This window comes from Eschrichtius robustus, chromosome 13 (genome assembly GCF_028021215.1).
Source record: "Eschrichtius robustus isolate mEscRob2 chromosome 13, mEscRob2.pri, whole genome shotgun sequence".
Taxonomy (NCBI): Eukaryota; Metazoa; Chordata; class Mammalia; order Artiodactyla; family Eschrichtiidae; genus Eschrichtius; species Eschrichtius robustus.
In genome coordinates, this window is record NC_090836.1 from 40597250 (window position 1) to 40623952 (window position 26703).

A 26703-nucleotide genomic window follows, 5' to 3' on the forward strand; every position below is an offset into this window, starting at 1 on the left:
CTGTACACAGGAGCTGATGGCTCCCGAGATAGATGCAGGGACTCCAGAACCCTCTGCGGAGTGAAGAGACTAAGCCGGTGTCACATTTGAGCTGTGTTCTTAGCGGGAGGGGGAAGAGGAGGAGAAAAGCTACCAGGAGGAGGCGGAGCCTCCGGGCCAGCATCAGCTTAGTGGAGGCTGGAAAGGCTCTCCTCTTTCCCCTCCCCTGTTGCCTCCACCTGGCTCCTCCCCGTGTTCGCCACGCTCCCCTCCCCCCTTCCCCAAGGACAATCTGCAAGGAAGACCGGGCGGAGGAGAGCTAAGACTGTAAGGCAAGAGGGGCCCTTGGGTAAAGAGCGAGGGGAAAGCTGAGAGCGAGGTGGGAATGAACGTGCTGGGAGGAGGCGGTGGGGAGAACAGAAAGGAGCAGAAGGGAGAAAAAGAGGTGGCATGGCATCAGAAGCAGGAGCTGAGGCGGGGGATGGGTGAAGAATCCTAGCCCCTTCGCTCGGCTTGCACGCACTGCCCCTTTGCCTGGAAATCACGGATGGGTGGGTGGTGTTCGGACCTAGTGGCCCTCGGCCGCCCGACTCCTACCCTGGCACTCATCCAGTTCAAATCAGTGCACCTAGGATGCTGCCTCTCCAGTATTTCTCCCTCCCGCGTGCTTATCTCCGCACCTGTGATTTTATATATAGGTTTCTAACATGTCTGTTTCTACGTGTGTGTCACTGTTGATCTGTTTATTCACGAATCTGCTTGCATATCTGTGACTGGTGCCTCTATAACAATTTTAGAGAAGCAGAAGAAGAATTTGAGCTGTATTTTGCCGGTCAGCACTCCTAACCTTCCCCGTTTATGATGAATTCTCTCCCTCACTGAAGCCTCTGTGGGTGGAAGATCCCTGTATGGGTTTCTGCCAGTGATGAGCTCCCAGAGTGACTGAGAAGAAAAAAAACTCAGGGAAAAAGGGATCAGCATAGTACTCATATGTTTTTGTTCTTTTCTTTCCAAAATTTTGCCTTCCTATTTGCAACCACTTAGTCTTTCTTTTTTTTTGAGAACTGCAGAAATTTGCACAGGAACACTCTGGTTAAATAGGAGAGTGTTTCTATCTATGTGTGTTTGTATTCCTCTCACTGTCACTATCTGCTTTCTTAAGTCCTATTTGTATCTGTATGTGTTAGAAGTAGAGGGAATATAGAGGTACATCTGTATCCAAGCATATTTTTAAATTTTTCTATATTTGTGTGCATTTCCTGTTGTTTGTCAGTTCACTAATGCTTTTGATAAGAGTTTATTGAACTCCTGTTGTTATGTGCATAGACTTCTGTAGGCTTTGGTAGGCCACGGGAGAGTTTAAAAAATGAACATGACCCACCAACCCCCCCCCCCCCACCCCCGAGGAGTTTTCAGTCTAGTTGGGGAAATGACTTTAGCAATCATTAGTCCAGGTGTCTGCAGACTTTTTCTCTTAAAGGCCAGATAGTAAATGTTTCAGGCTTTGCAGGCTATCGGGTCTCCGTCACAATAATCTCTTCTGCACAAAAGCAGCCATAGATAATATGCAAAAGAATGTTAGTGGTATGAGCACTGAAATCTGGATTTCATATCATTTTCACATGTCATGGAATTGTTTTTTCAACCACTTAAAATGTAAAAACTTTTCTTAGAGAAATGTAAAAACTTTTCTTAGTTTGCTGCCATACAAAAACGTTAGAAGGGCTTGATTTGGCCCGTGGGCTGTAGTTTGCTGACTCCTTATCTAGTCCAACCTTTTCAGTACGTAAGAAGCAATTAAACTATCACATAAAGTAGTAATTAAGTGCTAAGTGAATGATCTGGTTTCAGACAATATGTGATTAGAGGAGGTCCAGTAAGAAGCCCTCCTTGACCTGTGGTAATCAGTGAGGGCTTCATAGGTTTAACAGGGATGTGACTAGGACGGGCCGTAAATAATGGAGTAGGATATTGATCTGTGGAAAGAACCAGGGTGGCCTTCCAGACAAGTGATGCAGTGTGCACAGGCACAAAAGTGGGGAGGAACAAAGAAATGTTCAGGTGATCATGGAGCAGAGAATTCATGGGAGCAAAGGTTGAAACTCTAGGCAAGAGTTAGATCATGGAAGTTTGAATGCCAACCCAAAGAGTTTGGGTTTATCTGTCAGCACTGATTATATGTAGCATGTCTGTGAATCTGTGTTTGTTAACAGCACTATGTATGTTTCTGTTTGTTTTTCTTCATGAGTGTCTCATTGCATGTATTTGATTGGCATGTGTGTGGATCTGTATGTGGATGTGACCTATGTCTTTATCAGCAGCTACCCTGATTGCCCTGGGTTCACAGCAGAAACATGAGCTGTATTTAAAGGTCATCAGCTGCTGTTTGTGTGAATGAATCCTCCCTTCACTGAGGCCTCAGGGGCCTATGACCTTCCCATGGAGGTTTATTTTCTGTCTCAAATAGAGTGGAGAAGGGAAGCACAAGCAGAGGGGGACCAGCTGTTGTAGTAAGCAATTCAGGTGGAAAGAGGCAATGAGGACAGAAAGGAAGAGAAGGATAAGGGAAGATAATAAGAAGGAAGAATGATAGGGTTTGGTAACCGTTTTGATTCTGAGAGTAAAGAGGAGATAAATTTAAAAAATAACAGATTTTAGCCAGATAACTGGGAGAGTGATGATTCCATTGGCATTTTTATGGATACAAAAGTATGTCCTTTGTTTTCCGTTGAGAGAGATAAGCCCTAAAGACAAAAAATAGGAAGGTATTCACATGTCATGTGTACATATCTGTGTATATGTGGCACTGATTTTGTGTTACTCTTCCCATTTGATGGTATTTAGTGTGAGGAGCAAGGCCTGAAGATAAAGGATCAAGAGGTGCTCAGGAGGCAGAGACCCTGAGAGGGATGGGAAAAGCCAGAGAAAGTCCCTAACCATTCCTGAGCCTGAACCATTATTTTGCCCGAGCTCCAGTGTGCCTCTATAACCTCAAACTCCTGTTCTAACTTAGCCCAATTCCGTAACACCCAACCCTAATCTTCACCATAACCCAACCTACCCTTGCTTTTCTGCTTCCACTTTGCTAGTTTTCAGTGCCCCAAGCCTCATCTGATTCCTATCTTCTGCAACAGCCCTTCCCTTCATTAAAAGGGAGGAATCTTTGAGGCTAACTTAACTTTTTCCTTTCTCATTTCTGTTCAGTCACCCACCCTTCTCCTTGACCTTAGCTCATTCTCCAAATAGGCTCCAATTGGGGTGGGAGGGATTAGAGAGGATTTTTGCAGTCTTGGGCTTGATTTCTGTGACATTTCAGCTTGTCACTCTGTGGGGTGTGGCTTTCTTCTGGAGGAAGTCCAAAGATCCCAGGCTGCAAAGCTCAGACTCAGTGTAGTGGGAGAGCCTGACTGAGGTGGCTCTAGCCAGTCTAACAGAGCCATCCCCTGAGCTCATAGCACCTTGATCCAGCTGTGTCTTAACTGGCCATTCTCTTGAATTCTAGAGTGGATCATGACCCATGAAGAGCACCATGAAGCCAAAACCCTGGGGGTTGGCAAAGCCATCGCCGTGTTAACCTCCGGTGGCGATGCCCAAGGTAAGGAGGAGGGCCCAGCTTGGGGAGAGACAAAAGCCATGGCTTGGAGGCTGCCTTGAATTTTCTCACTTCCCTAGCCCGTAGAACAGAGCTATCCTCCTTAAGATCCTCCTGCTGTAGATTCACACTGGAATCTTGGGCTTCCCTAAAACTCTGTTAGGTCTAAGTCCACAAGTGCTTTTGGATTTCATTTGCTCTACTTTTATTCACTTAAGTCTCCATAAATCTTCTTTCCAAGTTTCTCTGAAGATTTGGGACCATTTGGTCCTTTGGTACCTGGAAAACTGGTGTTTTCTGAAGCAACATTGGAAAGAAATAGACTAAAGAGATAAAATTGTTGAGGGGGCAGTAGGTGGATTCACTTCAAGTATGTTGGAAATGATGGGGAAAGGAGGAGATTTGGCATTGGTATTTGGTGGGCCCTAGTGAATCTTCAGGTACCAGTTCTGATGTCTGCAGAGCTCCTGCACTGACCAGGGTCAGGTGCCTCACTCTTACAGCACAGTTCCTTCTACTAGGCACACTTCTGCGTCATTCTGTCATTCTCTGGCCTCTCCTCCCCTTCCATTCCTTTAACCCTTGAACAAACGGGAACAGCAGCAGTTAATCAGTACATATCCAACGGGGTGGGGCAGAAAGCAAAGCCAGAGAGAACCCATCTCTGGGTTGAGTCCAAGAAACCTAGGAAATATCAGGTATATGGAAAGATGAAGTGGCAGATAGGGGATGTGGTGTTTTTTTCTTTTTTTTTCAATTTATTATTTATTTATTTATTTTTACTGTTTTCCCTCTTTGATGTACGTTCTTGTATATCGTAATTTGTGATACGTTGAAGAGAGGCAGAATTTCTTTGAAAGGGACACTAGGACATGGAGACTGTGATGAGGAAAAGAGAGAAAGAAGGGGATCTCAGCTAGCCTCCCCTTCCCTCTGCACCACCCTCCCTAGGCTTTCCTAGACTTTGTGTCAAGCACCCACTTTGTATAGCGCCCTGTCTGTGTGTTGTGGAGAAGTTGATTTCCTTTGGGAACTTTAATGAGGAAAGATATCATACATTACTAGAATTCTTACATAAGGCACATAAATAAAAATAATCACGTGTGTCTTAACCAAGTAGAATCCACTTACGTAATGAAATGATAGGCGTTGGTTGGATTAACCAGGGAAAACTTCATGAGAAAGATAGATTTCAAGAAACTGAACTCTTCATTTAAGTAAAGTGCTTAGAATAGTGCGTGATGCAATAAATGCATTACTAATTAAATAAAAAGTGAATTGTTGAGCATCTGCTGTGTGCCAAACAGGATGGTAGGCACTAAGGCTACATCAGTGGAAAAGTCACACATCATCTTTGCTCTTATGATCCTTCTTATTAGTATATTAGTTAAGCTAGACTTTAAGTATATTTTAAACTAATGTTTATAATTGTGATATGTATTATGACCAGGAGAACGCTATAATGAGGAAACAGAGGAAGGAGGGCACAGAGGCCTGAGTTTAGGAAGAGTAGCCAGATTAGGAATGCAGAGCCCTCCTTGAGGCTGTGGAGACTGCTGACCTGGTTTCTGTTGCTTCTCTCTCCTCTCCTGGAAAGAATCCCGTGCCAGTAATGAGTTCTTCAACAGGAACTCTGAGTGTTGATCCTAAAACCTTGGTAGGATGGCCTGTGGAATTGGATTGTCAGATTAGGGGAAGTGAGAGCCTGCTAAAAAATCCGGATGAAGCACACAGAGTTATGTATTTATGAAAAAGTAGAGCTTCCTGGAGAGGGAAGGAGGTTAAAAAAAAAAAAAAGATCTAAGATTTAACGTGGGTCCAAGAGCAGCAGAGCCCTCCCAGCTTCTGATCCTGAGCAGAGAGACCCTCTTATTCTAGAGATGCCCATCATCCACTTTAAGGGAAGGATCATCTTCTGTGGAGGCAGGGGTTATTGATAAGCTCATTTCTGGAGGGCCCAACTGGACCAATGCCTATGGGATTCTGTGACAGGCACAGTGTACCCAGGGAAACACCCCACTGTGAATCCCCATAACGTCACAGGTGCATGTCAGTAGGGACTGAGAGTTGTAGAGGATGGAATTCTAGGGAGGAAGGAAGCAAAACAGAAAACTCCAAGTAGAGCTGAGAGGTCCCAACTGAAAGAGCAGCTCAAATGCAGAAGTGACCTTCCCGGAGATAGGTTTGAGGGGCCCTAGTTCTCACAGGGAAAGGGCACAGAAAGGTTTTTCCCTAGAGGCTGTGGGCCACATGGGAAAGTGAGGTTGGGCTCTGTAAGATCAAGAGGGGCCTCAGCTCTGTCATTCCCTGAACTTAGCAAGGCTAGTAACCTCTTAAAGTAGAAGAGTGGCCAGGAATCAGACATCCTGAACTCAGAAACTGGGCTGATTAGATACCAAATCCTAACTCGCTTTCCAGCCCAGAAGTGGTCCCAGTCCTCTTAAAACCATGCTACGTTTGGCCTTATGAAATCGGCATATTCTGCTGGAGAGGACCTCAGTCATCTACTCTATCCCTCTGTCTTCAGACAGGCAGTCCATTCCAAATGCATGTTTATCCTATTTTTAAAAGTTCATAGGAACAGGATTCTATTCCCTCTCTGGATTGCTGTTGTAGGATTTACAATTTTTAATTGCATATCCATCAGAAAGTATAATTCACATCTAACAAACATTTGCTCCTCATGTCCTTTATTTCTTATTTAATGTTCAGTTAGGGTAGAAAGAAACTTTTTAGCAAAAAGGTAGTGACCAAGTCATACATTGTTTCTTCTTCTATCTCATGTCATAGAGACCTATCACCCATAGTTCTCCCTAAAGCCTCTTCCCAACAGGCTGTAATTGGAGACTCCAAAATATGTGCTTCTGATGTTCTCCAGAGCCCCTCCTGGCTGTACCCAGAGTACCCCCTGGATGGTGCCTGTAATCTTATCCTTCATCTTGCTTCTAATAAGTCAGACAGCTGCTCACAGAGGGTTATTTAGGGCAATATGGAGCAGCCAAGGACTGGCCTGGGACCAGAAGAGGCCAGTGATGAAGAGGCCAGTAGGAGAGCCCAAAGAATTGCTGGGACTTTTTAGTGTAAGCTATCTATACAGCCCAGTCTGTGATTTCTAGGGAACTCGGGGTTTGAGACACAGGCACAGAGGCACAAAAGGGGTCCTAAAACTTGATTTCTAGGGAAACACTCAGATATCCAATTCAGAGGCAGGAAGGATGACCTCTGGAGGTTGATACGGTTGAAGTGAGAAGGCAGAGGGAGGAGAAAAGAGAATCTTCTTATGGGATTTTTCTTCTGCCCAATGGATTTGGATATTTCCTGTCCACCATCTGTTGTTTGCTTTACACTTAAAACCTTTTAAGTGATTTGTTTTCCTTAAATGTTTTCTCCCCTACCCTTGCTCACCTCTGGGAGCAGGAAACAGCATTCCAGCCTATATGTTTCAGAAGGTTTTTTCCTTACTTCTTAAGATTACAGATTTATATTCCGGGACTCCAGGTATCCAAAAGAGAATCCCATAGGCCTTGTGAAAGTCTAGAAAATAAATAAACAAACAATAGTTTCATATCTGTTCTGATCTTTTTAAGTTGAGTTTATTCATCTTTCCTAAAGCACTGATGGCTTTGTGTTGACTCTAACCTTGTAGTTTTTCATACACACAGGCTTTTCCTAAAGCTTCTGAGAAGCCCCCTTCCTTTACAGATTTTTGTTTTGATTCGTTTGATTCGTTTAAGTCCTTCAATTAGACTTCTAGACTTCATGGGACTTTGCCTTAGTGATGTCATAAGTAAGTTTTGTTGTTTTTTTTTTAAACATCTTTATTGGAGTATAATTGCTTTACAATGGTGTGTTAGTTTCTGCTTTATAACAAAGTGAATCAGCTATACATATACATATATCCCCATATCTCCTCCCGCTTGCGTCTCCCTCCCACCCTCCCTATCCCACCCCTCTAGGTGGTCACAAAGCACTGAGCTGATCTCCCTGTGCTATGCAGCTGCTTCCCACTAGCTATCTGTTTTACATTTGGTAGTGTATATATGTCCATGCCACTCTCTCACTTCATTCCAGCTAATCCTTCCCCCTCCCCGTGTCCTTAAGTCCATTCTCTACGTCTGTGTCTTTCGTCCTGTCCTGCCCCTAGGTTCTTCAGAACCTTTTTTTTTTCTTTTTTAAGATTCCATATATATGTGTTAGCATACGGTATCTGTTTTTCTCTTTCTGACTTACTTCACTCTGTATGAGGTGAGTAAGTTTTGACATCAGTGCTCACCAATGACCTCCTGTTGGCAAGCCCAACCTTCTAGTCCTCACCTTAGATCAATTATCAGAAGCATTTGGCAATGTTCCCACTTCTTGAAACTGTCTCCTTTGGCTTCCAAGACATTGCTAAGTCCTGGTTCTCCTCTTGCCTTTCTCGCTAGTAAGTTTTCATCATGGAACCCCTGTTAGTTCTCATCATGTTAGTTTTAGTTTTAGTTTAGTGTTAGTTAGTGTTAGTGTTAGTTTTCATCATGGAACTCCTCTTTCTCTGCCCATTCCTTCAATGTTGGTTTTCCTCAGGGTTCCATTCCTTGCCCTTTTCCCTTCTAATTTTACATATTTTCTTGAAACAGTCTCTTCCAAGTCCACATCGATGTTCCACAAGAACTTCAAACTCAATAGATCCAAATATAAATATATCACCCCCACCCCTACCTTCCCGAACCAAAACCCGCCTCTGCTCAGTTAACTGCACCACCGTTTTCCCCGTGGCCTAAGCCAGTCACAGGACATCTCCTCCTTCCTCTCCAACACCTTGAAATCTAATCACATGGCCGATTAGATGGAAGTCCTGTTGCTTCTGTTTCCTAGGCGTCTCTTGTCCAGTATCTCTGTTTTGTCCTAAATGCCATTCTCCCAGTCTAGGCCCTCATCGTTTTTGTCTAGGCTGCCATCTAACCCTAGTGTCACTTCTTTCAGTCTGTCTTTCACGTTGCTGCCAGAGTGATGTTTCTGATACCTAAATCTCATCATGTCCCACTGCTCTCAAAGTTCTTCAAAGATTCTCTCTTGCTTGCAACTTTTTTTTTAAGGTTACAGACCCCTTTAAGAATCAAGTGAGGGACTTCCGTGGTGGTCCAGTGGTTAAGACTCCACGCTTCTACTGCAGGGGCTGCAGGTTTGATCCCAGGTCCGGCGGGGTACTAGGATCCCGCATGCCGTGCGGTGCGGCCAAAAAAAAAAAAAGAATCAAATGAAAGTTGTGGACCTTCTCCCAAAAGAAATGCCCGTGCCCACAAAGCTTTTCATATAGTTTCATGGGGTTCATGGATTCCCTGAAACTATCACCCATGGATCCCCAGTCAAGCCCTGGCCTTCAGAATAAAAGCCAGACTTCCTCACTGGGCACGCAGGTGCCTGCCCATCTGTGTAGCTTCATCTCGCCATCATTTTACATTTTATTCTGTATAATACTGAATTTCCTAAGGTTATTTCTTGACCCTCACCTTTATTTGTGCTATTTCTCCTGTCTATAACACTCCCCAAATTCATCCACCTAGCAAAAAGATTTGAAAGGAAATTATCCTTTAGGCCTCAGGACAAATGCTGTCTTTTCTGTATCACCTTCCCTGGCTTCCTCCTGGCAGCGTAGATGTTCCTTTTCCTTGTCCCCCCTGCACTTTGTACAAATCCCCTCCATATGGATCCAATTTAGAATAACACTATAATTCTTCCCAAGTCTTGAGGACCATTCCTGAGTCCTTTATCTTTGTATCCCCAGACTCTCTATCATTCCGTGATGCATCCCCAGTGCCTACATAGTGTCAGGAACATGAGAGGTATTTAATAAATATTTGTTCAGTAAGTGAATGAACCTTCAATTTAATTTGGAGCTTGTCGCCACGTAATACCAACCTTTGTCAGCCTGCAAACAAACAAACCCAATAGAATCTTTTTGATTCTATTCCATTCCAGATAGCTTTGGATAATGCAATAGTTTGTTATGGATTTTAGTCTGCTGCTGCAGATTTTTCCAGTTACTGACTTCTCTAGTGCTCACTGGTGTATGATGTTTCCCCAGGCAGGGTTAAGGACCATATGAATAGATTTGAGATTGAAACAAAAATGTGTAATGTATACAGGGGTGTCTGAGGGATGGTGATTAGAGTGGTTCGCGAGAAGCTGACCCATCGCAGCATCACCTCCTCACGTTACAAGGTAAGACAGCGTTACCAGGATCAAGACCCAGGAATGTCTCACCAGTGAGGCTGTGCTGAGCACAGCCAGCAGCGGCATTGTCTCTGCTGTGGAGGTCTTCACAACCATGTGTTGTGTGTTGAGACAGGTCAGCTCCTTCCCATACTCTTGGGAGAGAGTTCTTGTCATTGAGTAGCTACTAGGAGAAGGATAGTACTCACATGGGAAAAGGAGGAAAGGCTCTCCTCTCTGTTTCAGCCCTAATTGTTTCTCCCAGTGGAAACAGAATAATTGGCAGCGTGATTTGTAAGTTCCTCATACGCATGTTACACACAGGGTCACAGGAGAAGATCAGCGCGGGAGAAGGAGAGCACAGAGTCTCCACGAATTCTGTCTGCACACTTGGTCACAACCTCTTCTGGTAGTTTGGGAGCCAGAGAATCTCAGTGTGTGGTGCACACCGGAACATACACCAACTCAATGACACTAAAAAGCTGTGTGTGTGTGTAGACTGGGAGAATCTGCCAGCCAGTAATTGTTGTGCTCAAGAACAGCTTGTGAATGGTCAGGCCACTGAGCCCCAGAGAGCCATGTCTTTGTCCTGAAAAGCCTATACAAGCTGGAGACCTAGATTCAATGCAGAAGGCAAGGAAAAGCCTCGTACAGCCATTGGGATTAGCATGGAGGTCAGCAGTGTTGGTTTAGACATTTAGGATTTGGATTAAAAGCTGAGCTCGTCCTAGTTCTGTGACCTCGACCTCTTTGAACTTCAGTTTCCAAATCTGTAAAATGGAGGCAACTCCAGAGCTGTGGATAGGATTAAATGAGTTGGCAATTGACAAGCATCTAGCAGCATCTAACCCCACAATAAGCATTCAAGATTATTATTCCCCAGATTGCCCTGGCAAGGAAAGGTCTTAGGAAAGATGGGGTTTTGGGGTGAGGGAAGAGGAGTGGAGGTAACTTGTGCTATATTAACATTGAATGAAGTAATTCAGTGTTAGTGGGGAGGCCAGAAGAATTGGATGAGAGGATTCTAGATTCAGAGAAAAGCCTTCGAAAAGGACTGTCTCAGATCTTAGAGTCCAGGGCCGCTTTTCTTAGGATAACCTCTCTCTGACTCTTTCCTCCTTGCAGGTATGAATGCTGCTGTCAGGGCTGTGGTTCGAGTTGGCATCTATACTGGTGCCCGTGTCTTCTTTGTCCATGAGGTTGGTTCTCTGCTCTGCTCCCCATTATTCTTTCTCTGGTTTCTGCTCCCCCTCCCCACTCTCTTTCCTTACCTCCCAGTTACGTTGCTGTGTCTGGTTAGTCTTGGTTCCCTGTCTTCACAAGTCACCCCTCCCCACTCGGGGCTCCAGTAATGACGGTGGGTCCCAGGGATCTGCAGGCTGGGTCCTCGTGTTGCCTGTTCGATTTAAAGTAAGAAGTAGCTCTGTCTTCCCTTTACCTCCCCCAAGAGAAGAGAAGGTGAAATGAGTTAGTATGTCATAGCAAATTCAATACATCCAGAGACAGAGCCCTAGGAGGGACAGAGCCCTAGAGTCCCACTGTGTTTCTGCAGTTTGCCTTACTTTCTGAGGTTCTAAGTCCTCTTTGGTTCCCTCCTCTCCTTTTCCTCTCATCCTTTGTCCACTCTTCTTTCCATAAGGTCTGTCTGCCTTTCTTCTCTCAAACGTTATAGTCTCTTATCTTTTCAAGTCACATTTATCTCCCTTCCTCCTTCCAACATACCCTTCTTTTTTTCCTCCATTGTTGGTTATCAAAACCATCTGTCATCTAGTTCCCCTGGGAGGAAATGGGATGAACCAAAAATAAGAGGAATCAAGATCAAATATTAGGAAGGGCATTCTGATGTTTAGAGAATGAGAGAAACTAGAAGAGGGTATTGAAAAAGCTGACGTCTCCTTCCTTGGACTGTGTTATTCTCAGGAGCACCCAGGCGTCAGTAATGGGAGGCGGGATGGGTGACTTGATTCTCAGAGAACCTCTTCCCAGGGACTCTGTCTTAATCCTGGGAGTTTGGGGGAAGCCTAGCAGAGGCTGAATGGGTGTAATGTACCCCACAGGGTTATCAAGGCCTGGTGGATGGTGGAGATAACATCAGGGAAGCCACCTGGGAGAGTGTTTCGATGATGCTTCAGCTGGTATGTTCCAGAGGATTCCTGTCCCGTGTTTGTCCTGTCCTTGTCTCACCCCCACTTGGATTGGGGCTCATGGTTTCCTGAATTCCCTGCCATGTGGTTTGATGAGAAGGGATTCTGTGACCAGAGAGGGGCTATGTTTGTCCTTTACTCTTTACATTTGAAAACATCACCCTGGTTTCTTGGGGCGGGATGGAGGATTGGGTGTGTGATCACAGGACACTTTGCTTTTTATAGAAAGGTCATAGGCAAGACTTGAGGAACTGGCACGTAACAGGTCCTGCTCTGGGGTCACAGGGAAGGTCAGGCCCTGAAAATAACCTCACCAGAGGACTGGAGCCAGAGCCAGAGTAGAGCTGAAGTTTGCCAGTCCTCATGTGATGACGATGAGGTGTCCTGATACCAGACCTTTTAAGGAAGGAAGGAACCGAGAGAGCGTTTTAGAGTTTAAAGAAAAATCTAAGATGATTTCGATTGTATCCACAGCCCTTTTTGCTACTTTCTCTATGTCATTCTATACTCATCTTCTGATTTACTGAAAAATCTGCACATTACATTTGTATCCTCATTCTTTACCTCAATGCCCTAAAAAAAAAAATCCCTGGGAAGAAATGTAATGAGCAGCACTTTGTGAAGGTTTTATACAGGCAATGGTGCCTCCATAAATTGGTCTGAGAATGAGCCATAATTCTCCATCAATATCCCCGAAGTCATGGATGCCGGGAGTGCATATGATTTGTGAAAACCCTAAGTGTACTTTCCTCTCTTGGGGTATCTACAAGCTCCTGGGGATTTAGGGCTCTCCATATTCAGAGCTGTTTTTCCTGTGAATGCCTGGGTCTTGTGGTTCCTCCCACTAGCACACAGATCCCCAGGCGCAAAGGGGAAAGGATTAGCGGTGCCTTGTCCCTGTTGAAGTCACTGCTGCTGCTTCTTACACGTCTAAGATGAGAAAGATGGAGGTTATTTCAGATGCCTACAGATATGTGTGTATTCCTAGTTCTCTTTAGGACAGTCACAGTGACAAAGCCTTCAGTGGAATGGGCCCATCTTAGCAGTCTTCTAAGAAGTGTAGCAGAACATGGGAATGACCCTGTGATACTTCAGCCAGCACCATCTCGCCTTCCTTTAGAAGGGGCCAGAAACAAAACAAAACAAAACAAAAACCAACTCAGTGAACTACAAGGAGGTTAAAAACAGGGAAAGCTATGGGTAGGCCCATGCAAATCAAGCTGAAAATTAAGATAAAGTGAACAATCTTGAATGCAGTCAAAGGAGTTAGGCAAATGAAATAGAAACGTGTCTAAGGCAATCAAGACTCGCATGTCTTCTATTAATGGCTAAGCTTGTATAATTATGTACCCTCTGACAACAGAGTTAAACATCAGTATTCGTGACTCTGGAATTTGAAACTCATGTGAACTTCATTAATCCTTTTCATGAAGAATAAAACTTTAAAACCACACACACACACAAAAGAAGGGGCCAGTGACTCTTCAGCATGTCAGGGAACTTCCTAGGGAGCCACGTGGTGATGCCAGCCCATCGCAGTGTTGGGATAGGGGAATCTTAGCATGTTGAGCCCAAATTTGGCCATGTCACCTGGGGAGCTGACTCCCACCTCTTCCCCAAAGGGAGGCACGGTGATTGGAAGCGCCCGGTGCAAGGACTTTCGGGAACGAGAGGGCCGGCTCCGAGCTGCCCACAACCTGGTGAAGCGCGGGATCACCAACCTGTGCGTCATTGGGGGTGACGGCAGCCTCACCGGGGCTGACACCTTCCGCTCTGAGTGGAGTGACTTGTTGAGCGACCTCCAGAAATCAGGTGAGACGTTGCTCTCGTGAGTGTGGTTTCTGCGTACGTGCACACACACCCGCCTTTCCCTCCCATGGAAGAAAACTGTTGCCCAGACACAGAGGGCCGTCTTTGCCCTCTTTTGTCTGCCATTGTCAACAACTGCCATTGGCTGCAGCCCCTTCCCTCTCCAGTCACCTGCTCCCTAGCATGCCAGGGACCTCACCCAGTGCCTCCTGCTTTGCTTCCCCTTGTCAGGTAAGATCACAGTGGAGGAGGCTGCCAAGTCCAGGTACCTGAACATTGTCGGTCTGGTTGGATCAATTGACAACGACTTTTGCGGCACTGACATGACCATCGGCACTGACTCTGCCCTGCACCGGATCATAGAGATTGTAGATGCCATCACCACTACCGCTCAGAGGTAAGGGCCCAGTGGGAGGAGGCGTGGGAGGACGGCGCTGGGACAGACCAACCAGCTGGGGACTAGAGAAGATGAAAGTGCTTGAGCTATGGTGACTACAGTGACCAGTTTTCTGGGACTAGAACATTGTTTTTAACTAAAAATTATCCCTAGAGCACTGAATTGCACTGCTCTATAAATGCCATAAGACTTGCCTCTGGCCGCTATCTACCCACTGTCCAAATGTGTCGCTCTGAGGTCTTTAATACCTGTGGGGTCTCCTAAATGATTAAAAATGATTGGTCTAAATGATTTGTCTACAGACTGAGACAAATCCAGGGAGCCCCAAACCTCTCCAACCGTGTCCTAGAGATTGTAGCGGCCATTACGCCACTGCTCAGAAGGGCAGGGACTCGGGAAGCAGTGCAGGAGAATGGGAGGGCGGGGGCGGGTGACAGTCTCCTGCAGGTTGATCCTGGAGGATTCGAGGTTAGTGGAATCCTCCCTCCGCTTCTTTTCCCTTCGCTCCTTCCCTTCCCAGGCCCCCTCCTTCCCAGGCACAGAGCCTCAGTACTGACACCTTGTTCTGTGGTGTTTTCTCAGGCCTGGGACACCCTGTGGCTAAAGTGTTTCCCCTGGGTCTTCCAGGTGTCTCAGGAGACCTGCTGGAAAGCCCACAGCATAAATGCATCTCGCCGAGCGCTTCCTTGGCCTCAGTGTGGGTGGGGGCTTGGTCCTGGCCATAGGGCCACTTGGACTGTGTAAGCCCTATGTCTGTCTCTTACAGCCACCAGAGGACATTTGTGTTAGAAGTGATGGGCCGGCACTGCGGGTAAGATCCCCCACCTTGCCTCGTTTATGCCTTGGACCAGGCAGTAGCCCTTTCCTCTTCCCCGGGGAGTCCGGGGAGGCCTCCCAGCGGTGGCACCTTGGAGGTGTACACACTTGGGGTGGCTGCCTTTCCCCGTCTCCAGCCAACCTCCCTTACATCCCACACGTGCACGGGTGAAAGAGCAGACGGTGCTCTGAGATGGGGAGCCGCTGTGGCAGGTGAGCGTGGATAGAAGGGGCTCTTCAGGGACAGAATCTCGCTGATTGGCTGAACCAGTGGGGCTTGTCCCCTCGCCCCAAGAATGAAACGGCGGCTCCTCAGACCTTTCACCGGCTGCGGGACTAGGGGTTGTCAGGAACGGGAGAGGCTGTTTGTGGAGTGTAGCTCCTGGCGTGACGCTTCTGGCTCTCGTCTCAGATACCTGGCCCTTGTCACCTCTCTCTCCTGTGGGGCCGACTGGGTTTTTATTCCTGAGTGTCCGCCAGATGATGACTGGGAGGAGCACCTCTGCCGCCGGCTCAGCGAGGTACCGGCGCTTTACTTCGCCCTTTGAAAATCCCTCGCCCTGTTCTGCTGCTGGCCCCTTTCCTGCCCCTCAGTTTCATAACACTGACCATGTTTTCCTTTGTTCTTGACCAGACAAGGAACCGTGGTTCTCGTCTCAACATCATCATTGTGGCTGAGGGTGCGATTGACAAGAATGGGAAACCAATCAGCTCAGAAGACATCAGAAATGTTCGTATGAATGGAGCCAGAGAGGCCTTGACACCTTACCCACCCTGGCCCCATTCCCTGGTGGTTTCTGAGTCTCCCCTTAGTCCTGCACATCTCTCCCCAGGTTTCCTGCCCCCTGGTTTCCTCCCACCTAGGAATCATTACAAGATAAGAGGCTAAGTCATCCTTGGTTTATCTAGGTCCCTGCTTGTTTAGGGACCTTGACTTTAAGTCTAGGTCCTTGACTCTGTATCTCTCTCTGTCCCTCTCTTGATCCCTTCAGCTGGTGGTCAAGCGTCTGGGATATGATACCCGGGTCACCGTCTTGGGGCATGTGCAGCGGGGTGGGACACCGTCGGCCTTTGACAGAATCCTGGTAAGTCATGGGGCTCTGGGGCCCTCACACCGTGGAACCCTCAACCTGCTGTCCTTTCCCAGCAGGACAGTGCTTCACCAGCACAGGGGCTTCAACTGTTGCTCATGCCACCCTGCCACCAGACTCTGGACTGCAGTGGCCCTTGACCCATTCCCATGTGCTCAAGAGTTCTCTTTTATTGCAGAAAATGATGGGAAACGATATGCTCCCCTAAGGTCTGATATCTTAGAGCTTTGAGCATGAATGAAAGTATTAAGATCTAACCTCAGATACTCAGTTTGTACCCTCTTATCCTACTTTCATCAGGAAGGGAATATTATTCAGCCCCAGTAATCCCCTTGATTACTGTAGTGGATATGTTTCTCTGGAACCAGGTAGAATCCTTGGGGTTCTGGTGGCAAAAGGATGAAGAGTCATCAAGCTTTAGACAACATCTGGGTCGGGAGGTAAAGCCCAGTGAGTTCTTGGCCACAGTCCTTAAATGCGGAACTCAACTCGTGATTTGGAAAGGGCCTTGAATGCCCAGGTTCTCCAGGCCAAGACTAGATGGGGAGGCTTGAACCAGACTGTCTCTGCTCCCTGCAGGGCAGCAGGATGGGTGTGGAGGCAGTGATGGCTCTTTTGGAGGGGACCCCGGACACCCCAGCCTGTGTGGTGAGCCTCTCTGGTAACCAGGCTGTGCGCCTGCCCCTCATGGAGTGTGTCCAGGTGGTGAGTACTGACCCCGGCCTGCCTTCCTGCCGGCCCCAAACCCGTCTCTGAGCTCGAGCTAATGGGGGAAGAGAGCAGCTTCTGAGGCTACCAGGGCGGGAGCAGGCGGAGAGGTGGCGCAGCACAGGAAGGGACGCGTGGGGAAGGCACACGATGGGCTTTGTGCAGGAGCTGTCACCTCTCTAACTAAGCCTCAGTTTTCCCATCCGCCAGATGTTGCTAAAGAAGACGCGAAGCTCTACATCCTACCTAGTAATGAGACCCATGCAATCTCTCTCCAAACTTATTAAAAGCAGGGGAATACTATTAAGGTCTGGCTGGGTAGCTTATCCCTCTCTCTGATTTCTCCCTTGAACATGTTTCTCTGAACCAACATGAGGTTACTAAGAAACGCTCACCTCGAGGGTGAGTATAAGGACTGGAGAGAAGACATGTAAATGGTCTGGAAGATGCTGAGTGCTCAGGAAGCGGTGGCTCTAGTTATGGAGGAATCGCTCCTCTGATACCACAGGGCAGACGCTGAGGCTGGGAGCTCAGGTGTCCGGTTGATTCTCAGGGCTGGCTCTCCGTCTCCTGGCTGCTTCTCTCTGAGACTTGGGAGTCCTAATGACTTACAGCCCAGACAAGCTCCAGCCTTGCCTGGAACCGTATCTCTAAAAGCCCCAAGCTGAAGCCCTGGCTCGCAGAGCAGAAAGCAATAGTTGGGAAGCACATGGCAGGGATCAGCCTTTCCTCCTAACTGGTTACCTGCAGGATCGTCTTCATTTAGTCATTAGTTTAGAGGCTCTTCTGAGGCTGGGGCCCTGGCTGTGGAATGGAGGAGGATGCTGTCTTATCTGGGTGTCCTCCTCCACTCTGCCCGTCTTCAAATAAATAGAGCATAGAATCAGCCCTGTTCTTTTGCTGCTCATTACTCAGAAAATTAAGGAAAAACAAAGATACCTCTTCTATGAAAGTTTGGGGGGCATAGAAAAGGTGGGGTACAGGATGGGCAGGATCCAATCACAAGCCCAGAGATGGGCAGGGTCTCAGTGTGGGATGGGAATCCAGTGCTGCAGAACCCTGCCCTGGAGTCTGACTGTTGCCGTGCTCCTCCCTCAGACCAAAGACGTGACCAAGGCCATGGATGAGAGGAGATTTGATGAAGCCTTGAAGCTGAGAGGCCGGTGAGGAAATGACCAGGAGCTCACTAGCTACAGAAATCAGATGCCAGAATGAAGCCAAAAATCGACGTAGCTCCAGACCCAAAATAGGAGCTTCTGCTTTTTCCTCTTCTTATTGTCTCTGCAACAGTTTCTTCTGAGAATTAGTTGTGAGATGACCAGGTGTCTCAGTTCACCCCAGGGATTCTCTCCCTGGCCTTAGCCTTTCATAGTCTGTTATTTCTATATGTGGACCCAGCTAGATCATAAGTTTCTCTAGGCGAGGGCGGAAGAGTGCTCAGGGAGTGTTTGGTGAGTTAGTGGCCTCTTTGCAGCCCCGCCCAGTCCCTGCTTGGGGCCCAGTTATGTCCTTAGAGGTTTGCCCTGTGGAACTTCACGCTGGGAGCAAAACTTCAGACCAGATCCCCTTGGCTGCTGGCCTCGGGGAATGGCCTGGAGACACCGCCCCTCTCTCCCTCCCTCCCTCCCTCCCTCCCTCTCTCTCTCTCTCTCTCTCTGTACTTTTTTAGGAGCTTCATGAACAACTGGGAGGTATACAAGCTTCTGGCTCATGTCAGACCCCCAGTATCTAAGGTACTGGCAAGTTGCTCTCTCCCCTTATTCTCCCATTATGAAGTGCTACCCTCAATCCACACAACCTACTTCTTTGCCCGCCTGTAATCTTCAGTGCTGAGTCCTAGACCCCACTAAGATAATTTTCTCTCAGTCACCCCAGATATAAGCCCATGTTCTTAGAGTGCCCTGAAGGTCTCTAAGCCAAGACCCACATCCAGTTTAGGGCTGACAAGATAGCATGCAAGGAATGGGAAAGAAGGCTCATGTATTATTTTCTCTGGGCAAATCTGGAATAATCACATCTAAGTGTATTTGAGCCACCTCTTCCATTGGCGTAGTGGTTCTTAATATTTACCATATACCAGAATTACCTGGGTTGCTTATTAAACATGCATATTCCCCTCCCTCAGAGGGGATTCAGATCGGGGGTAGTGTCAGGAATATGCAGATTTAACAAGCTCCCTGGGTGGATCTGATACAGCAGGTGGTCCAAGGATCCCACATTGGGAAACACTGCTCTGGAGGGTCTCCTATTCATTTTGCAGTGATACCTGGGATCAGGGAGCACAGCTTTATTTATTGATCTGTGATGAAGACATCTGCTTCCCTCCTATGGGGAAGGGGACAGGCTGTGCTGGCGTTCCCTGGGGGAGGGGTGTGCTGTCAGGACCATAAGGGACTCAGAGTGTAGCTCCCCTTACTGACCTGTTCCCCTCCCCCTGCTGTCCCCTCTTTCCCCTTTCCCCCTCTGCTTCCTTCTCCAGAGTGCCTCTTACACAGTGGCCGTGATGAATGTGGGGGCCCCGGCCGCAGGCATGAATGCCGCCGTCCGCTCCACCGTGAGAATCGGTCTCATCCAGGGCAACCGAGTGCTGGTTGTACACGACGGCTTCGAGGGCCTGGCCAAGGGTCAGGTACAGGGATACAAGGAAGGAGGGCACTTACTTTGGGGCCAAGGAGCAGTGCAGTGAGAGCACCGAGTCCTAACCACTGGACCGCCAGGGAAGTCCCCAGAACTTTTCAGTAGCAAATACTGCAGTACTATATGATCCGGGGTTGGTTGGATCCATGAATGCAGAGCGGTGGATGTGAGAGCTGACTGTCAAGTTACACATGTACTTTTGACTGCGCAGAGGGTTGGCACCCGACCTCCTTGCTGTTCGGGGTCAGCTGTATACTATGTGTTTTTTCTGTACTAACGGGCGGGTGGCGTATACATCGTGGACACACCGGGCAAAGGGATGACCCACGTCTTGGGTGGGATGGTGCAAGATTTCATCACGCCACTCAGAAGAGCATGCAATTTAAAAGCTGTGAATTGTTTATTTCTGGAATTTTCCATTTAATATTTTTGGACTGAGATTGACCGCAGGTAACTGAAAGCTTGGAAAGTGGAATCACAGATAAAGGGGGACTACTGTATTTAATTTTAGGGCAGTGGGAACAGGCAGGAGCCACTGAAAGGAACCCTTTGCAAACAACGTGACTGATTTAATTCTCTGTCCCAGAGTTCAGCACAGGGCCTGGCGTAATCTAAGGCGCTTAAGATTTGTGAACGAGCAGAAAGGGGAGGAAGTTGAGTGAGGTGGGAAAAGCTGGTGCCTGGCGTTCCTCTGTCCGGGCAGGTGGGTGTCGGGGCGGGGTCAGAGCTGACGGAGTTGTGTCAGGCCACGAGGCGGACCTGTGCGACCTTTCCCTGCAGATCGAGGAGGCTGGCTGGAGCTATGTTGGGGGCTGGACTGGCCAAGGTGGTTCTAAACTTGGAACTAAAAGGTCAGTGCATTACAGGAGCACTTCCTCCTAGTTGCCCTGAAAGGTGGGCCTTGGCACGCGGGCGTCAGTTCATCCGGTCAGGGTCTGCCTGACCAGTGCTGTCTCTGGGTCCGCTCCCCCCAGGCTCACAGTTGCCTCATGAGGGCAGACGTGCCAATCCAGACATCTCTTGGCAGCTCTGGCAACTTAGAGCCCCAGCGTGTATCCTCGGACGGGGATGAGAAAGTGGGGTAGGGAAGGGGGCACAAGTTAAGAAACTATAAACAAAGTGCCTTCTAACTCTAGCGTTTCTCTCCTTCAATTTTGCTCTCTTCCCCAAATCCTATTCCCCTCCCCCTGCCCCAATCAACTAGAACTCTACCCAAGAAGAGCTTCGAACAGATCAGTGCCAACATCACCAAGTTCAACATTCAGGGCCTTGTCCTCATCGGGGGCTTTGAGGTGAGTGCCCCCCCCTTTCTTCCTACCCCCCACCCCGCCCCCGCCTTCCCTCTCCCCTCATTCCCGCCCCTGCTGCTCTCGTCTTCTCAGGCTTACACGGGGGGCCTAGAGCTGATGGAGGGCAGGAAGCACTATGACGAGCTCTGCATCCCGTTTGTGGTCATCCCTGCCACGGTCTCCAACAACGTGCCCGGCTCGGACTTCAGCGTGGGGACCGACACGGCTCTCAACACCATCTGCATGGTGAGGGCCACCACTGCTTCCCAGCCTCTGGCCAGGACTGTAATCCTTGGACCGAGTCTGGGCGTAGAAAGTGAGCCACTTGTTTTGCACCAACCAAGTGGCAGTGTTAGGAGAATGCTTCTTCAAGCCCCGGCATTTATACACACTGCCTTTAACCGTACATATGGTGTCCATCCTCCACGCCTTGTGAGTCCTCTCACCTAGAAAGGCGTCTGTACTCTGCATATCAAATGATTTTTCCTTTCTGAGGTCCTACAGCCTAGTTCCCCTACTCCGAGCAACAGGAGGGGTAGGGACAGCTTCCTTCCAGGGCAGGAGCTCCACACTCTGCTTAGCAGACGTGCCTGCCGTCCCGGAAGGCAAGCGCTCGATGAGGCGTAGGGGCCCCGCTGGCCTGGGGAGGATGTCGCTTCAGAGTTGGGTGATGGCAGGGGCCGGCGAAGTGACAAGAATCACACCCCTGACCGTGTCTTTCTATGACCTGTTGTCTTTGCAGACCTGTGACCGCATCAAGCAGTCAGCGGCAGGCACCAAGCGCCGGGTGTTTATCATTGAAACTATGGGTGGCTATTGCGGGTACCTGGCCACCATGGCGGGCCTGGCAGCCGGGGCCGATGCTGCCTATATTTTTGAGGAGTCCTTCACCATTCGAGACCTGCAGGTAGATGGCTACCCAGAGCCCCTCTCCCCGCCCCAGTCTCTCCCCACTGTCCCCACAGCGACCTAAGCTGTGAGAGCCCAAGGCGAGGACAGAGCTGATGTGTGGTCTGTGTGTGGAGTCCTAGAAGGAGCACCGGGCGGGCATTCTCTGGTGTAACCTCCCGTACGTGGCTGCCGCTCCTGTTGCTGGAGCATTTGTTTGAAGGGTGGTATGCAGCTAAGCACTTTACGTGCGGTTTTGCATTTTATTTTCATAACAGACATGCAAGGGAGCTATTATCTCCATATTACAGATCAGAAAGGTTTAGTGAGGTTACAAAACCTTTCTAAACTTTGAGTAGGCGGTTTAACTGATTGAGAAAGTCACACGCCCACCCCCCTACCCCCCACCAGCTTTCCCTTGCTACCAAACCGGGGTCCTCATTCCATTATTTGAGGGCATACCTTTATGATCCTCATTTTCCAAGATCCCCGTTCACTGGAGGGAAAAAGAGCCGCAAAGTGGAGGGCCGCAGGCTGAGGGAACTCCCTAATCCAAGGGCCCAGCCAACCCCTGCCTGCAGTGGAGGGTGACCTTTTCTCTCCTTCACCCCCAACTCAAAGCCCAATGAAGGGACTGCTTCTGGGTGAATCACTGCTGTACACGGACGGATGCAACCCGGACGCAACCTGTTTAGAGACCTACACGGAGAGCAGGGTCAGCCCTCGAGGGAGGGAGAACTGGAAACCCCTGAAGGGGCCGAAAACTGACAGTTGCCACGCTTTGTCCAACTTTCCCTCTGCCTGTTCTGCCTGTCGCATCTGGAGTCTTAATTTCAGTCTGCACTGACCTTCTTAAAGGGCTTAGGCACGGTTCAGGCCCTGGGCTGTAAATAGCCCTCTTCATGTCCCTCTCCCTCCTGCAGACGCCTGGCGGGGAAGAAGGGATCTATGAGCCTGCCCAGCCGGATCCACTCTCAGCCGGGCTTTGGATTTTCTGTTTCATTTTCAGGTGAACGTGGAACATCTGGTACAAAAGATGAAAACAACTGTGAAGAGGGGACTGGTGTTAAGGTACCTCATCCCCGGTTTGCTCCTAAGTGAAGAGAAGCAATAGTCAGGCTTTGGGCCTAGTCAGACTGCATCTGTGGCTGGGACACCCTGAGGAGTCTGGATACAAATGGAGAGCGCCTGGACCGCGGGGGGAGATGCAACCAGGAGGGGCAAAGCTGACCAAGGCAGAAGGAGGGTGGAGGGAGGGGGACAATGCCCGGCACAGGCTTCGGTCTCTCCTACAGGAATGAGAAGTGCAATGAGAACTATACCACTGACTTCATCTTCAACTTGTACTCTGAGGAGGGGAAGGGCATCTTCGACAGCAGGAAGAATGTGCTTGGTCACATGCAGCAGGTGCGGAAGACACGCCATGCCCGTCACCAGACAGCCATAAATAACCCCCAACAGTCACTGAATCTCCCAGTAGCCTCTGACCCGCTGGAGGCTACTGGGGCTGCCCCAGAGCGTGGGCCTGCAGGCTTTTACAATCACAGAATCAGAAATCTTTACCTTGGAAATGGCCTTAGACATTCTGTGGTTCATCCTCTTTATTTAGGGCAGGGTTTCTCAACCGTGGCACTCTTGCCATTTTGAGCTGGAGAATTCTTTGTGGTGGTTCTGTGTGGTGTAGGATTGCTTACTTAGCGGCATCCCTCTACTCTTACTCACTAGATGCCAGTAGCACAGCCTCCCCACTTGTACGACTGAAAAAATGTCTCTAGACATTACTGTATGTCCCCTGGGGGGCCGAATTGTCTCCAGTTGAGAACCACTGCTTCAGATGAAGAAAATGAGGCTCACAGAGGAGAAATGCTTTTTCCAGGGCCACTAGTCAAGCTAGAATGAGGTCAAAATGAGCTGGTCCAGTGCTTTCGCCACCACAGCGTGCTGCCTTTTGTGGGGAACCTGTGAGACGAGTACAGGCACCTTGCTAGGGTTGGGCTCCGTCTCTACTAACTGGAGTTTCAAGGAGAAAGGAATCCCTTTCTATCACCCACATTCAATCCCCACCCAAGGCAGGCCTCACTCACAGATGATACTAGTGGTCTGAGGCCTATCCCATCCCAAATGTCCCCGCAGATGCCTCTTAAGCATTGACCTTTGACCTTTCTATATCCACAGATGAATTCACATTATCTCAGTTTGAATGGGCTTAGCAGCTCCTGCAGGAATGGGGTACTATTGGATAAAGTATGAAGACCTATTTTCTGTTTTTCCTTCCTTCCCATTTTCCCACTTCTGCTTTGTTCAGAGAAACTCTGCACCATGTTTTATATTATTCTGAGGTGCTACCAAGAGCATCCAAATTGGGTCACAAGGAACACTTGTGTCATTGATGATGGTGACTGACAGAAGCTGCTAAGCTATTGAGGGGCAGGGAATTGACTGAATGGCCAGTAAGACTAGACGGAAATGAACAGGGTCATGCAGCTATGGAGCTGGAAGAGGCGACTGTGAGACCAGTCATCCGCCTGTACTAATTAGTTACTCTGAAGTCTGATAAACAGCCAAATACACTAGGCCAGCTTGCCCTGGTTCCCGGCCCTGTTTCAGGATTTCCTTTCATAGTTAGACTTCTGGATTCCTATTTCTGGTTATAAACTTTTCTCTGTGTATTCCCATATCTTTTCCACTTCATTAGAGCCCTTCCCCGTGTAATTTTTATGATTCTTTTTCCAGGGTGGGAGCCCAACTCCATTTGACAGGAATTTTGCCACTAAGATGGGTGCAAAGGCTATGAACTGGATGTCTGGGAAAATCAAAGAGAGTTACCGTAATGGTAGGTGGGGTAACAGGGTTGCCCTCTTCCTAGAAGCTGGTTCCCAGTATAGAAGCTAACTGACCATCCCTGTTGCAGGGCGGATCTTTGCCAATACCCCAGACTCGGGCTGTGTTCTGGGGATGCGTAAGAGGGCCCTGGTCTTTCAACCCGTGACTGAGCTGAAGGAACAGACAGATTTTGAGTGAGTACCTCTACTTCCTGCGGTGGTTCCCTCCCCGGTAATTTCGAGATCTACCCTTCCCAAGCTGCTCACTCTCCTCAGTCCTTTTCTTTTACGAGTAACACCTGTAGTCGTACCTACTTCAGATCTGATGCCCAGGCCCCAAATCCAGCCTCTTCTGCTCAACTTCTTCCCATAGCCTTTGATAGAAGTTGATTGGGGTGCTAAAGATTAAATCATCATCTACCTCGTTCCTCTGTAGGCACCGCATCCCCAAGGAACAGTGGTGGCTGAAGCTGAGGCCCATCCTCAAAATCCTAGCCAAGTATGAGATTGACTTGGATACCTCAGAGCACGCCCACTTTGAGCACGTCAGTCGGAAGCGGTCCGGGGAAGCTAACGTCTAAACCTCTTTGCAGTGAGAGGAACGGATCGTCTGATCATGGTCAGCTCACCCCGACAGATCCAAGTCCATGCATTCTCAAGTGTTTCAGCTCAGCTCATTTTCAATTAGGTTTCCTTTTATTCTGTAACTGCAGCCATGGTCAGCTCTGGCCAGGGAGCTGGGGCAGGGGGCAGTAAGCGTAAGCTCCTTGTAGGTAGAATTTATCCTGACTTCTGCCCCGGCTTCATGTGTCACACGAGGCTGGGCTCCTCTAGTGCTACTGCTCGATTTCAGTTACTCGGTTAGAATTCTCCTAAAAATAAGCTTTATTTATTTCTTTGTGATAACAAAGTCTTGGTTCCTCTACTACATTTACGACAGTGACAAACCATAACTACACTAATAAATGCCAACTGGTCACTGTGCTTTTGCTTCTCCTGTTATCATCGTCACAAGTGCATTCCTATCAGCCTCAAGCACCAGACTCTGCCCAGCGGACACCTAGGAAAATGCAGCCCATGCGCTAACCCCATGTACTTCTCTGTGTTCTTGGACATCTCTTGACTCTGTACACAGGGTCCTAAGACATAGGACACTGTCCTTATCCTCATCCCGCAACTAGTCCTCCTGCATCCTCTGCAGCCAACAGGATGCTCCCGTCTTCCTTAAACATGAAGTTGTGTTTCACCTCTTGATCATCTACCCATTACCCAGCGTTGCTATTTTCCAGCCATCCCCCAATCTCTACTCTTCCTCTGACAATCCAGGGTTCTTCCTTCTCAACTTTTCCCCTGTGCTCCTTCCTCGATGAAAGCCAGACACCATCAGTGGGGAGACATGTACATCTTGAATGCCTGGGAAATAGAGACACCCAGTCCCGGACCTAGTTTGGTGGATTGGTTGAAATACTGCTTAGGAAAATTGTCAGTTCTTACTCAGCTCAGTTTGTTTTCTGTCCCATACTTCCTCATTAGCAAGTATCCATGTAATACAGTTGGTTCTTAGGATTGGGACTACAGACTGTTCCCCCAGTTGATAGGATGCTGCCCTGTCAATGCCAGGCTTGAGATTAGTCTCCAATAATCAGATCCTGGCTGTTGGCACAAGCATACATATTCCTCCCAACCTACACAGTTTCCTCGCTTGCTTGCTGAAGCAGGAAGGAGGTTTGAGGTTTTACAAGGGATGGAGGAAAGGATTATCTGTAGTACTTCACTTTTGCTGGCTGTCCAGAGTATAACTGCTATACCCTAAAAACAGTTCTAAAAAATGACCGAGGGCTTCCCTGGTGGTGCAGTGGTTAAGAACCCGCCTGCCAATGCAGGGGACATGGGTTCGAGCCCTGGGCCAGGAAGATCCCACATGCCACGGAGCAACTAAGCCCGTGGGCCACAACTACTGAGCCCGCGTGCCACAACTACTAAAGCCCGCGTGCCTAGAGCCCGTGCTCCACAACAAGAGAAACTACCGCAATGAGAAGCCTGCACACTGCAATGAAGAGTAGCCCCCGCTCGCCACAACTAGAGAAAGCACGCACGCAGCAACAAAGACCCAATGCAGCCAAAAATAAATAAAATAAATAAATTTATAAAACAAACAAAAAAAATGACCGAGAAGTCTTGTCAGAGCCCAGCATTAAAGCAGCCAAATGCTCTTTGTACAGTTCTTTAAGGGGAAGAAAAATTAATAAATATCAAGCACTGTCATCACTGATTCTTCAGAACAGCCAATGCAGGTGGTGGTGACAGCCCCATTTCAGAGATGAGGACACTGGGGCTCA

At 48.4% G+C, this 26703-nt stretch overlaps 1 protein-coding gene across 1 annotated transcript; it reads left to right on the forward strand.

Annotated features, from left to right (window-relative positions):
- The first annotated feature begins 229 nt into the window (after positions 1–229).
- Positions 230–25348, forward strand: PFKM (phosphofructokinase, muscle). Its single transcript, XM_068559953.1, has 23 exons — positions 230–306; positions 3482–3574; positions 10889–10962; positions 11821–11898; positions 13530–13719; positions 13948–14113; positions 14880–14924; positions 15342–15450; positions 15564–15659; positions 15922–16014; positions 16600–16725; positions 17827–17891; positions 18398–18461; positions 19208–19357; positions 20146–20216; positions 20570–20657; positions 20748–20900; positions 21397–21561; positions 22552–22613; positions 22838–22949; positions 24276–24375; positions 24454–24559; positions 24801–25348. Exons 2-23 carry the CDS (start codon positions 3490–3492, stop codon positions 24943–24945), a joined length of 2343 nt encoding a protein of 780 aa, XP_068416054.1. The 5' UTR covers positions 230–306; positions 3482–3489; the 3' UTR covers positions 24946–25348.
- The last annotated feature ends 1355 nt before the right edge of the window (positions 25349–26703 follow it).